This window comes from Hypanus sabinus, chromosome 2, assembly GCF_030144855.1.
Source record: "Hypanus sabinus isolate sHypSab1 chromosome 2, sHypSab1.hap1, whole genome shotgun sequence".
Taxonomy (NCBI): domain Eukaryota; kingdom Metazoa; phylum Chordata; class Chondrichthyes; order Myliobatiformes; family Dasyatidae; genus Hypanus; species Hypanus sabinus.
The window spans coordinates 136,396,335-136,410,445 of NC_082707.1; the positions used below are offsets into that span (position 1 = coordinate 136,396,335).

The following is a 14,111-nucleotide window of genomic DNA, read 5'->3' on the forward strand; positions in this document are numbered from 1 at the left end:
TATGATTTAAAGAAACAGAGAGACAAGTTACTGAAGTTTTATAGTGACAGCGACGTTCTACATTTAAGTCGAGCCGCCCACTGCCTTTTTCATGATTACATCAACCTGTTGGGTCCAGGAAAGATGTTTGAGATATTGACACTCAGGAAGCTGCTCACCATTTCCATCATTGCACAATCAATGAGAACTGGAGTCTCTTCTTCCAATTTCCCTTTCCAAAGTCTACAATCTATCCCTTAGTCTTCCTGACATTGACTGCAAGGTTGTATCTGAGGCATTGCTCAGTTAGCCAATCTAAATTGCTCCTTTAATCGCCTCGTCACCACCTGAGATTTTGCCAACAACAGTGGTGTCATCAGTGAATTTTATAGATGGTGCTTGAGCTGTGCATAACCATACAATTATGAAGGTAGAGAGAGTAGAGCAATTGACTAAGCATGCCTCCCTGAGGTGCCCCTATAATGACAGTCTGTAAAGTGCAGTATGTAACAGACCCTGATGTCCCTCTAGTATTGCAGTCTTGCTCCGAGGTTGTCAATTTTATTTCCAGATGCTGTATAAAAGCCAGGAGAATGGTAGGGAAGAGTAGCCTTAGGGCCCCGTGTAGTAATCAAATCACAAACAAGAGAAACCAACAGATGCTGGAAAAGCAAGCAACACACACAAAATGCTGGTGGGCCTGCTGAGTTCCTCCAGCATTTTGTGTGTGCTGTTAGGGCCCTGTGTTTCAGCTTTACCTGCAGCCGTACCCAGCAGCCCTATTTCCTGAGACAATAGAGCTTCCAGCTGCTACACTCACTCACTGGGCAGCGTGGAGGCCCAAGTTTGCCAGGTCTAAAGATCCCTAGCTATTTTAAATGGCTTGAAAAGATGTTACTCACTGCAGTGACTGAAAATTCCAGATGTAGTACTTGAAAACCGGAGCAAATGGCAATATTTGATAATTGCCTTGGAACCTGCACACAAAAGGTTGTTCCTTTCTGGTGACATTATATGCCTTCTATTCAGTATCTGCTTAAGAGACCACAGAAGCATCTGCACAGAAGACCATTATGCATGTTTGCACTTAAAGATTGGCTTATCAAGTTTATTCTCAATTTGTAAAACTTAGAACCAGATGCTCTATTCAAATATTTAAAATTAGTTTAACATAATTACATTACAGAATTACCCCCCTCGGGAAATTAACAATATGAATGAGCATTTTCTTCATTATACTGCTTTTCATTCAGGTGCTTTACAATAAAAATGAATGCAAATGTAGCAAAATAACATGAACAGCAGGACTGCAAACAGGAACATTTTGAAAATGTGTTTGAAACGATTGTGCTGAAACTTACACATACTCTTCCTCTCTCTGGTTTGCAGGTGGGATGGTCAGACATTCATCATGGCCATGGAAAAGTCGTAGCACATGGCCACCATTCAGAAACCCTTACAGAGAAGAAAATGGAGTATATGTTAACAAACGTTACCTTGTGTTTTATTTGCTGCCATCTTAAGCCCTCAGTAGCTCCTTTAGAGCAAACCAAAAACAAAACATAATTTTTAAAATAAGAATACAGAATGCAAATACATAGCTTAGAGAGAGAAAATAAATGCAAAATAATTTAGTACAATGAAATTAGGGAACATAAGCATAATCTTTATGTTACAAACGAATTGGTAAAGGGCTCACCTTCTACTACATCACTGCTTGAACATATAGGGTGGACATTCCACAGTGTCTGTATGAAGGAGGCATCTACTTGTATGTTGCCATTGGAGATGGAAGTATGCTACAATAGAACATAGCTACCATCATGTGGACAGTTACCAGAACAAAAAAAATACACAGCAATGTGACATGCTTACGTGTTGTATACTTACCAAGTATCGCTCTGATGAAACACTGACCAGAATAAGGTCATCACCAATTCGTACCTTCTCTCCTTCAGATCGCTGTTTGGAAGCAGGATGTATAGTCCACCAACATGCTTCACCTAAACAAATGGTGTGTTTGATTAGGAAGATTATCACTATTAAAACAAATTCCTAAAAGTCTTTACTCAACTTTATTCCAGCTGAACAGAAAAAAGTAGTTTCAAGGAAACAGGAGTCTTATCAAGCAATGGAAAAAGGGTTTACCTGTTTTTGCAATTTTTAACAGAGGAAATAACTTATATAATTTTTCACAAAATCATTACAAGTAAATATTCAGTATTTAGGACTCACCTTAAACCAGTGAGAAGAATAAAAAGTACTGTCAGAAAATATAAAAGATAAAAGAGCATATTCCCTTACCGTTTGAATCTTCCTGCAGACCAACATCAAAAGCTAACTTGTCCGTCAACGACCTTGTTGTTGTCAAACAAGTCAAATACTATGAAGGAACAATTTAAAATAAGTTTTAAAAAATCATGTGCCCTCACGTCATTATTAACAATAACTGAATAAATGGCTGACATAGCCTGATGGTTATATGTCATAAACATAATATTTAATTTATTTACTTATGTTCTTAAAATATAACATAGAAGTAATAATCTTGTGAAAAAATCTAACCAGAATGGTTCATACTTATATTATTTTTGATATTTCATGATTTTCAAACTCTGAAGTGTTTTACATTCCAGTTATCAGAATGCATACTTTACATTGAAATATTACCATGATACTTTGCAGATGCTGGAAAGAATTAGAACAGACTATTTAATCCCTTGTATTCAATGAGAATATTGTTGTTCTAAAAATTAACCCCACTTTTTCTTTCATGTTCCTTAATATCCTTACATAGAAAAACACTTGTCTTCTGGATTTAAAACCTTCTATGGGCCTGGCGTTTTAAGGTGATAGAATTGCGGAAGACATGGGAGGAGATTTTGACCTTCTTTTGTATGGAAAAAAAGTGCTTTCTAACTACCCTTATGAATAATGTAGGTGATGCACCATCAATAACTCTCGGAGACATGAGGGGAGATATAGGCTTTTATTCGCTGGAAGAGAGCAGTCAGCAGCAAGAGACCACCACACAACATCCTGGAGACTGAGGGAGGAGCAGTGCCTCCAATCACCTTTATACAGGGGTCTGTGGGAGGAGCCACAGGAGTAGTCAGCGGGGGGGGGGGGGGGGGGGGGGTGGTGGTGTCCAGACAGGTATATGTAGTTTACCACAGTAGGATAGCATTAAGGTACTCATCCCTGTTTGCTAAGTCCACCACTTAAGAATGCAGTTTCAGATATAGAAAAAACAATATTGGATGAAGAAAACGGACAGTTATACCACAAACAGTGCTATATGTTGCAGTTTTCCAGACCTGGATACAGGAACCAGACCAGATACTATTGAATGCTTTTTGTTGCCCATTCTTAGAAGGCCTTTGTAAATCTAATGATTGTGTATTTCATCCAGAGACAGGATGACAGTTTACATTGCTAATGTTGAGGAAAATTCCTCACAGAAAATAAATGATCTATGTGGCATGCACTTCATCTTTTGGGTGTTGTCAGGGATAAAGTTCAGAGCTTTCTGTGATCTCAATAAATTGGTTTTGTTATCACTTTCCACAGATAGCAAACCAGGGAAAAAAAAACATTTTTGAGGTTAACATTATAAACATTTTATATAACTTCAAATAAACATAACTGCATAGACAAGATTAAGTTTAAAGCTGAAATATCACAAATCTAAAACAGTTTTATCATTAAGAAACCTTCTGTAGTTTGTAAATATTTATCTGAGTGAAATGCAGACAGAAAATCAAATTTTTTAGGATATTTTAAATTGAGAACATTGGAAAATTATAAGAAGTTCCTGTAAATTTATTAGCTATTTCAAAATATTCTATAGATGTATGTAAAACAATACTCTTTATGAAGCAGCACTGATAGAAATTCCTGATGGCACAATAGCATATTGGCAGACAACACTGATAGTTTCATCACAGTAATTTCACCAAGTGTATGCAATATGAAATGGCTTAGTATATAAACTCACACAATGGCTCAGATTTTGCAGATGTGATTTTATATACTAAATCATTTCATATTACATGCAATTGTATTTTTAACAAGTTTCAGAACCATTTTGAAATAGGCAATTTCAAAGTATACAAAGGAGAGTGTCTCATTTTCCACCCAGACGGTCTCAAAGCTCTTCGCTTCTTTTTGGATTCCAGACCTAACTAATTCCACTCTACCATCACTCTCCTCTGTCTAGCAGAATTAGTTCTTACTCTTAATAATTTCTCCTTTGGCTCCTCCCACTTCCTCCAAACCAAGGGTGTAGCCATGGGCACCCGCATGGGTCCCAGTTATGCCTGCCTTTTTGTTGGCTTTCTGGAACAGTCTATGTTCCAAGTCTATATGGGTATCCGTCCCCCTCTTTTCCTTCGCTACATCGATGACTGCATTGGTGCTGCCTCCTGCACGCATGCTGAGCACGTTGACTTCATTAACTTTGCCTCCAACTTTCACCCTGCCCTCAAATTTACCTGGTCCATTTCCGACAAGTGCTACACCTGCCCTTACACTTCCTCCCTCACCACCATTCAGGGCTCCAGACAGTCCTTCCAGGTGAGAAGACACTTCACCTGTGAGTCAGCTTGTGTGGTATACTGCATCCAGTGCTCCCGGTGTAGCCTTTTATATATTGGTGACCCGACGCAGACTGGGAGACCGTTTTGCTGAACACCTATGCTCTGTCCGCCAGAGAAAGCAGGATCTCCCAGTGGCCACACATTTTAATTCCACGTCCCATTCCCATTCTGACATGTATATCCATGGCCTCCTCTACTGTCAAAATGAATCCAAACTCAGGTTGGAGGAACAACACCTTATATACCGGCTGGGTAGCCTCCAACCTGATGACATGAACATTGACTTCTCTAACTTCCGTTAATGCCCCTCCTCCACTTCTTACCCCATCCCTGACATATTTAGTTGTTTGCTTTTCTTCGCTCTCTCTGCCCATCACTCTGCCTGTTCTCCATCTCTCTCTGGAGCTTCCCCTCCCCCCTTTCTTTCTCCCAAGGCCTCTCATCCCATGATCCTTTTCCTTCTCCAGCTCTGTATCACTTTCACCAACCACCTTTCCAGCTCTTAGCTTCATCCCACCCCCTCCAGTCTTCTCCTATCATTTTGCAATTCCCCCTCCCCCCACTACTTTCAAATCTCTTACTATCTTTCCTTTCACAGTTAGTCCTGACGAAGGGTCTTGGCCCGAAATGTCAACAGTGCTTCTCCTTATAGATGCTGCCTGGTCTGCTGTGTTCCACCAGCATTTTGTGTGTGTTGTTTGAATTTCCAGCATCTGCAGATTTCCTCGTGTTTGTCTCATTTTCTTTGCTCCAATGATTCCCATTCTCAGTCTGAAATTTTAAGATCGTTGATCTTCTTTAATTTAATCCAACTTCTGCTACGCCTTCCCTTCCTGTCTCAGTTCACAGTTGATAAGATGCTAGCTGGACTTCTATTTCCCATTTCTCATTTTTATTTTCTAAGTAGTCAGGAAAAGGAACTTGAATGTGACTCTAATTCATTTGCAGGTATTGTGACACATGCCCATTCCAACTTGCAAGGCATTGCTCTGTTTCAACAATATTTTTCCTGTTAACCTCATCTATGGCATTTAATCCCTATACTGTACTCACCATTCCACTATATGCATGCCGGAGAAGAATAGCATGACCATAAAGAAGGGTTCGGTGTCCACCCCCTTGAGCTGCCTAAAAATAATGAGAGAATATTAATTTTCAAGAAATATTAACGTTGCCAGAGATTTAAACCATCAAATGTGAGCCACCTCAGCTAAAAATCTTCTGTTGAATTCCATGAAAACAATAGGTCAGATGATAAATTGACATTTTGAACAACCATTCCAGGTGCAGTAAACAGTAGGGTAATCTGCTGTAAATGATGGTGTTAAAAGAAACTCAACAAATTTAGTCAGTTATTAAAAACAAAACCTCAAGAACTGCAGTGGAATGAAACAACAGTGACAAAAATCAGCGTTAAAAAATCACAAACTATTAATGTTCAAAGTTGTTAATTTTCAACTAACAATCCAGCAAAAAAATACTAGTTACCAAAATTGCTCATCATAATAGAGCAAAACCACACCATTTTTCCAATTCAGACTTAATTTTTGTGCAAATACACCAAGTAAATGTAATTTCTCTACCGATGCATAGTATTTGTAATGTGTTTAGTTCTCAGATTTAGAGTGGTTGTCATGATTTATTGTAAGGCAGTATTCTGTTTATTAATGTTTCAGTATTAGATTTGAAAATAAGGAAGGTAACTAGAGGATATTGATAAGCAATGATAGACAGCTTTTATGGTAACATTGATTTTAGGTGAAATATAGAAGCTGATCAAAATAGAGGGAGGCTAATGGCAATATTGATCAAAAATGTAAGTGATGTGTGAAGGAAAGATATTACATGCAGATCATAAAGGGGGCTGCATAAATTGAAATAAGTAACAAAAATCAGGCAAATAGATTGATGGAAGTTACCCTTCTCAAGGGAGAGTGAAGGGCAAATTTATAAACATTCCTGATAAGTGCAAAAGCACTGAGACAGCAACAGAAGGAGATTTTAATTGACCCAATTTAACTTAGTTATTGTAAATGCATAATACACAGAGGATTCCTATGGCACATTCAGTAAGTTAATTTTAACTGATGGGTAACTGTTAAGCCTAAATGCTTAAAAAGGTATGAATTTCAGGCCAATTGGCATAACTTCCATTGTAGGCAAATTATTGGAATCCACTTTAAGAAAACAATATAAACCTACTTTGGAAAGGCATAGTTTAATCAGCTGCTGAATGGTTAGATTTGTTTGAGCTATGGCCAGCAGGTGATTAACCAAACATTGGAAGGTGGGATGGGTTGGAGAAGACATTGTTGGTCGTGCATCCTTCACTTCCAAGCAGCAGCTCTTTCTCATGTAACAGAATGAACCAAATGGTCTCCTTCTCTTGATAATTCTCCCATGATCCCATTTAACTCTACTCTCTGTTTTTTGTCTCGTAGCTTTCTAAAGATCCTTTGTAGTACCTGTCGCTATCTCTGTATGTACTGACCTTGTTAGAGCCATAGTCATGGAACAATACAGCATGAATATGGCCCAACAAGTTCATGTACCCACTCAACTTGTCCCAATTTCCTGCATTTGGTCCATGTCTATACCCTGCACCTGCATGTACCTACCTAAGTGTATATTTAATGATACTATTGTATTATCTGGTCATCCATCCATCACCATTTGTATTACCTGATTGAGAATTTTGTCCTTCTCTGTCTCAAGACACAGCTGTTCCAACTTTTTGGGAGCAACAGGTACAGTTTCTATGACCATATCAATAAATACCTGAACATCAATAACATTCCTGTGACTGTCTTTTGTTGTTGGATCCACAGCTCTGGAAAGTGTGTCAGCCATGTACATGAATTTTCCAGGTGTGTATGATACTTTCAACGCATATCTTTGCAATTTGACAGTCGCTTAAAGGTTTGTTAAATAATGCAATCAAAGGCTTATGATCGATTTCAACATCAATAGATTGCCCTGACACAAACTGATGAAATCTCTAACAAGCAAACATAATGCTGAGCAATTCTTTTTCAATTTGGGCATACCTTGTTTCTGGATTGGGTAATACACGAGATGCATATGCTACTGGTAGCCATTCCTTATGTTTTTGCAGTAATACTGCCCCTAAGCCTGGTTGAGATGCATCACATGAGATTTTGATGAATCTCTCAGCATCACAGAATTTCAACACAGGTTCTTCGATGAGCACTTTCTTGAGATTTTGCCATGCCTTCTCCTGTTCATGATTCCAGCTCCATTCATTTTTCTTTTCTGTTAGCTGCCTCAATGGAGCAAACTGTTCCAAATGATTGGGTATGAATTTTCCCATGTAGTTGACCATTCCCTTAAACCTTTGAACATCCTTTTTACATTGAGGTCTTGGCATATTCTCAAAAGCAGAAATCTTCAATGGATCAGGACACACACCCTCTTTGCTGATGATATTACCCACAAAGGTAAGTTCAGTTACTCCTAGCTGACATTTGTCTTTATTCAATTTCAGGTTTGCCTTGCGAGTTGCCTCAAAGACTTGTCCAAGTCTGGCATCATGCTCTTGTTTAGATGATCCCCAAACAATAATATCGTCCATGGAAGTATCTACAGCTTCAATGTGCTCATATCACATGTGAATAGTTTTATCGTACACTTCAGGAGCTCATGCAATTCCAAATGGAAGCCTAAGAAAACGGTATCTGGCAAAAGGAGTGTTAAAGGTACACAACTTAGAACTCAGTTCATCTAGTTTAAGTTGCCAGAATCCAGAGGATACATCTAATTTACTAAAGTACTTTGCATTAGCAAACTGTGACATAATTTCTTCATGAGTAGGCCATTTGAAATGGCTCGATTCAAGGCATTTGGATCTAAGCAAACCCTCAGTTTTCCATTTTTCTTATCAATAACAAGCAAATTGACCCATTCAGTCGATTCATCAATTTTTTGTATGACTCCTAACCGTTCCATTCTGTCAAGCTCTATTTTCAGTTGATCACGTAATGCAAAAGGCACTTTTCTACATGGATGTACTATGGGTGGCACTGTGTTGTCAATTTTAATTGTGTGTTCTCCTGGAAGACAACCAAGCCCTTTGAAAAAGTCCTCATACTCTTTCATCCAGTCACTGTATTCTGACTCTGTGTCACTGTCCAGGACAAAGCTCTTTTCACCAAATTCAATCTTTTGAATTAATACTTGCAGATAAACCAAGTATTGACTGTACATTCTTAGGCACGATCACAAATGAAAGCATGTGAACCATATTGTTGTGTGATACTTTTCCTTTAATTGGAATGTCTGCACCTGAATACCCAGTCACTTTTACATTTGTCTGATGTAACTTTGGTCTTGGCTTTAATGCATTAAACTCAGATTCTGCAAAAACATTTACTTGTGCTCCAGTATCCAGTTGAAACAGAATATTGATTTGGTTCACTTGCATTGGAATAGTCCAGTCATTCTTACTTTGTTTTCACAAAGTAGTCCAGTCATTCTTACTTTGTTTTCACAAAGCACCTCTATATAAAACTTCTCACGTTCATTTTCAAGCACTGCATTTACTTGTTTTATTTTGTTTCTACTTCTGCAACTGCATGAAAAATGATTAATCTTACCACTGATGTTGCATTTTTTCCAATATACTGGACAGATTTTAGGTTGGTGCTATCGCCCACAATGATCACAAAGTTTTTTTCTTTCAGGTGACGTCTTGCTCTCCGTCGGTTTTGTTGTCACTTCATTATTTTTTCTAATATGTTCCCACTTTACAGAGTCTATGCTGTCATTCTCGATAAAAAGCTCTTTAGCCTGCAACATTACGGTCTCCGAAGATTCACAGAGTGCCACAGCTTTTTCCAAATTCCAATCTTTCTCTCAGACCATTATCCCGAATGCTGCAAACGAGTCTGTCTTTAATGAGAGAGTCTGTAAGCTCTGCAAACTCACATGTTTTACTGAGAATTCTCAATTCTGTATCAAATTAATCAATCGTTTGACGAGCATTGTGCTTGCATGTAAAGAATTTGTACCGTTCATACGTCACATTGTGCTTCAGTATACAAAACACTTCAAACTTGTTGATTATTGCTTTTAGATTCAAACTATCTCCATTTTCAAAAGTAAAATGGTTATATACTTCAATTGTGTCATCCCCAATCATGTGGAGTAGAATTGCAATTTTCATTTTCTCTGTTTTATTATCTGCTCCTATCGCCGATAAATAAATTTCAAAACACTGTTTAAATCTTTTCCAGTTTTCAGTTACATTTCCAGTCAGCTGAAGCATCGAAGGGGGTTGCAAAACTTCCATTCTTTAAGCTGCTAGCAAACAACAGAAAAGTTGGCGCTCTTTTTCGATTATCTTTGCTTCTCTCGCGTTAGCAAAATAAATTATTCTTCCAGACCTACTTCTGACACCATGTTGTGTTCTTTATACGTACCGTGGGTTACTCATAAAGACACATATTCGGGAAGGACATAACTAGAACTTTATTTACAACAGCAAACAACAACCACATCTTAACCTACAAGATTCTCAATCATTCTGTCAGTTCTGCTCATGCTCATAGCTCTTTCCAATCACGTTCTTACACATGCCATGTGATATCACCACACCTCCTAATGATTCTTTCAGTTGCTTTCTGTAGGTTTTTAAAAGCTTCCCAATCTTCTATCTTCCACTAATTTTTGCTTTATCGTATGCCCTCTCTTAAATTAGCTTTGACTTCTCTTCTCAGCCACAGTTGTATTGTTTTGCCATTTGAGTATTTCTTAATTTTTGGAATATATCTATCCTGTACATTCCTCATTGTTCCCAGAAACTCACACCATTGCTGCTCAGTTGTCACCCCTATCTCCTTCCAATCTACTTAGGCCTACTCCTCTCTCATCCCACTGTAATTTCCTTTTCTCCACTGAAATACTGCTACTTCAGACTTTACTTTCTCCCTATCAAATTTCAAGTTGAACTCAATTATATTGTGATCATTGTCTCCTAAAGGTTATTTTACCTTAAGCTCCCTAATCGCCACTGGTTCATTCATAACACTCAATCCAGTATAACTAATCCCCTTAGTTGGCTCTATGACAAACCGCTCTAAAAAGCCATCGCAAAAGACATTCAACAAATTCATTCTCTTGCGATCCATTACCAACCTGATTTTCTCAAAGTTGAAATCTCCAATGACTTTCCTAACATTGCCCTTTAGACATACCTTTTCTAATTCCCATTGTAATCTGTGCTCCACATCTAACGACTGTTGGGAGACCTGTATATAACCTCCATCAGGGTCGTTTTACCCTTGCAGTTTCTTAACTCAACCCACAAGGGTTCTACATCTTCCGAGCCTTCCACATCTTTCTACTGATTTGATGCCATTCTTTACCAGCAAGGTCAAAGGGCCTGTTTCTGTGCTGTACTGTTCTATAGTTCTATGAGTCTAGTAGGGATTTCATTAAAATTTATATTAGAAACACTAGCTGACCATAGTTTGTTGAGAGCATTCTAATTCCATTATGGTGAATAATTATTAGATTTCTGTGAATTCTCTGGCATTACACCTTTATCCAATCCTCAATGAAATGATGAGAAGTAGAATGTTATGTAATCAATGAGTATAATGCATTAATAAGGATGTCACTGCATTTCAAGGAAGTGGAATATTGAGTACAGCAGGCACTATGATTGGAGAAATGGAAACATCCAGTTTGCACTAAGAAACAAGTGGATGATATATCAGAGTAAGATTGGCACTGCTCCTGAGAGTTTCCCTTTTATTTGTAGCCCAACAGCAAATTTGAGTAAATTGAACTATTAACTCTAACTTATTTTTAATACTTTACTCCCTAAAAAATTTAGATTTCTGTCTACATGTCCTTTGTATTGTGCAGTAAATTTGTTTTGCCTCAATATTAATCTATATTGACAGTAGTTTTGAATTGATGCTTTTATTTTGTTTCCAATTGCAATCTATATAATTGATTATAGCTATGCAAGTTATGTGTAGCATGTTTACTGAAAAGATAGAGGAAGGTTTAGAACTCGAGTGTTTTTAATTACAATAATCACTACCTATGTTTGCTAACATTATAAATGGATTTCAATCAGGACTGATAGTGCCAGTTGGCAAAAGTACAGGATTTTAGCACTAAGTGCTAACACAGCAGTCTGGTAACTAGTATTATTTTTCAATGGACCATGAGCTGAAAAGGCAAATTAACTTACCTTTATCATAAATCTCTGGAAAGCAGAAAAGATGAAAGCAAATAACATGGATTAACATTATTACGCCTGTTTTTGCATTCTGCATCAAATCAACTGTGTGAAAAATGTGTAAGCATTTCAAATAGCTCACCCATTACATGGAGACTTTAATATTGAAGTGTATATAATTTTAAAACAAAATGGATTATTTAAGTGTAAAAATTGAAAAGATAGCTATTAAAGGTACATTTGAATCTGGATTCTGCCTTCCAACTTATATTAAACATCAATATATCATTTTATTTTGTGTCAAACTTGTACACCTTGTCTTATAAGTACAGTCAGCTCCTTGAAAGCAAGATTTTAATCTGAATGTAAATTGAATTGAGATTTCATCAGGAAATCCTTGTGGGAACATATTAGTGTCACATTGATCTTCTAATAGTTTACTGAGAATTATGAAGAACAAACCTTATGCATTTGTTCCACAATCTGTCTTCTTAGTTCTGCAGTTAAAATTATCCTCTGATTTAAAGTTAGAAAAACAGAACATACTTATGTTATATTATTGTGTAGTTAGACTTTGGAACTAAGTGTGGTTAGCATGATTGGACTACTCTCACAAGTTGAAGAGCTAAGTGACTCAAAACTAAGACTCTACAGCAGTATCACTGGTGGGTAATTTTAAATACAGCCTGATAAGAGTATATTGGCAATTTTTAAGTGAAATATAACAGAGATTTTTTAAGGTATAGGAACAAAGTATAAAATTCCAAAAATAATTGAATGACAAATCGAATTTCTCGATTTACCATGTCTATTTTGGAAAAATAACACCACGGTTTAGGAAAATAGTACAATTAACCTTTTTATTTCAATTTGCAATCATTTTAATGGGATGCCACAAAATCAAACTTTTAAGGATTACTTTATATATAGTTCTAACTTTGCATTAATTTTCTTGCGTAACAATGCTAATGTGTAAATTTTAATGTTTAAATTATGGGTGAAGATTCTAAATACATTAGTAAAGTTGTTTTTCATGAACTGTTAACTGTATAACTATCTTTTAGATGGTGTTTTCACTTGCAAACGTAAACACGAGGCACAAATTTAGCATGATAATGGCCAGATATGTTAAACTTTGAATAAAAAGTCAAACTAGATTCCTACTGAGACAGTTGTAAAAAATCCAAGTGTCCATTCAAAACTCATGATTTTTCAAATCAACTTGCTCACCTAACGGTAATCACTAAACTTAGTACCTTGTCATTTATTTTATATGGCACTTTTAAATTGTCTGCTGTTTTTGCTTACTTAGTAACATGATACCAATTCTAAAAGCAATTTGTCCTGGATTTGTACTTGGAGATGCACCAAGCATGTGACAAGGAATGATACAAGTCTAATTATTCCATGTGAAATAATTACCTATACTGATAACTGTTAAAGTAATGTAGAATGCTAATAAAGTCACAAACATCCAATAATATTAGAAGCTGTTATTTATAGTTGTTCACCAATTTGATCTGATAGCTGCTGCAAACTAACAAAATCTTCTTATCCCTATTTATCACTAGTAGACTCTGTTGCACAAATCAGTCTGATTTATTCTTTGACAGTCATACACAGCTCAGTCAGATATGGCTATAATGGCTCTCTGCAGCTCTTTTTGTTAAATTCAGCAAATTTTGCTCCCAATTGGAAAAATATTGAATGCACATGATAAATAATGATTGTAGTGGTTTTTATTTGTAGCCGTACCAATTACTGGTACTACTTAATCTAAACTGTATTTTTCCTCTTTATAGAAATATCAGAGCAACGATAGTTACCCTCAGAGATTTTTTCTTCTTGGCACTGATGGAACTTCTTTTGATAGAGCCCTTAATGCAATAAAAACAAAACAAAGAAATCTTTAGCTGTGTCCTGCTGGTCAATGATGTTACCATAAGGACCTACAGTCGAAGATGGCATTATGTACCAGGTGTAAAAAAAGATTAGTGTAAACTGTGTAATTAAAAGATAATCCTTTTTATATGTTGTAAGTAGAAATTTTGTGATTTTTGTTTCTGATGTAAATTGTAACTAAGCCAAGTTACATGATAGTATTATGTAATAAAATGTAGTAATATAATAAAATAAAATCAACATTGTTCTTTAAGAATGAATTTTTACTTTGTACAAATTAAAGCAGTCTGCAAATGTAAAATGGAGAACTCTACAAAATATTCTAAACTATGAGCAGATCTTGTAAGCACTACTCTCTCACCAGGAATCAAAGTGAAAAAGATATGATTGATGTATCATGATATAGTTTGATCTAATTATCT

General features: G+C 36.6%; 1 protein-coding gene across 1 annotated transcript in view; it reads right to left on the reverse strand.

Annotated features, from left to right (window-relative positions):
- The window catches only part of ryr3 (ryanodine receptor 3), a 375,337-nt gene that overhangs the window by 293,922 nt on the left and 67,304 nt on the right, over positions 1-14,111 (reverse strand). Inside the window, 7 exon segments of the mRNA XM_059955616.1 lie at positions 1,341-1,434; positions 1,679-1,778; positions 1,870-1,982; positions 2,284-2,362; positions 5,631-5,705; positions 11,800-11,814; positions 13,614-13,664. Coding sequence (XP_059811599.1) covers positions 1,341-1,434; positions 1,679-1,778; positions 1,870-1,982; positions 2,284-2,362; positions 5,631-5,705; positions 11,800-11,814; positions 13,614-13,664 — 527 coding nt within the window.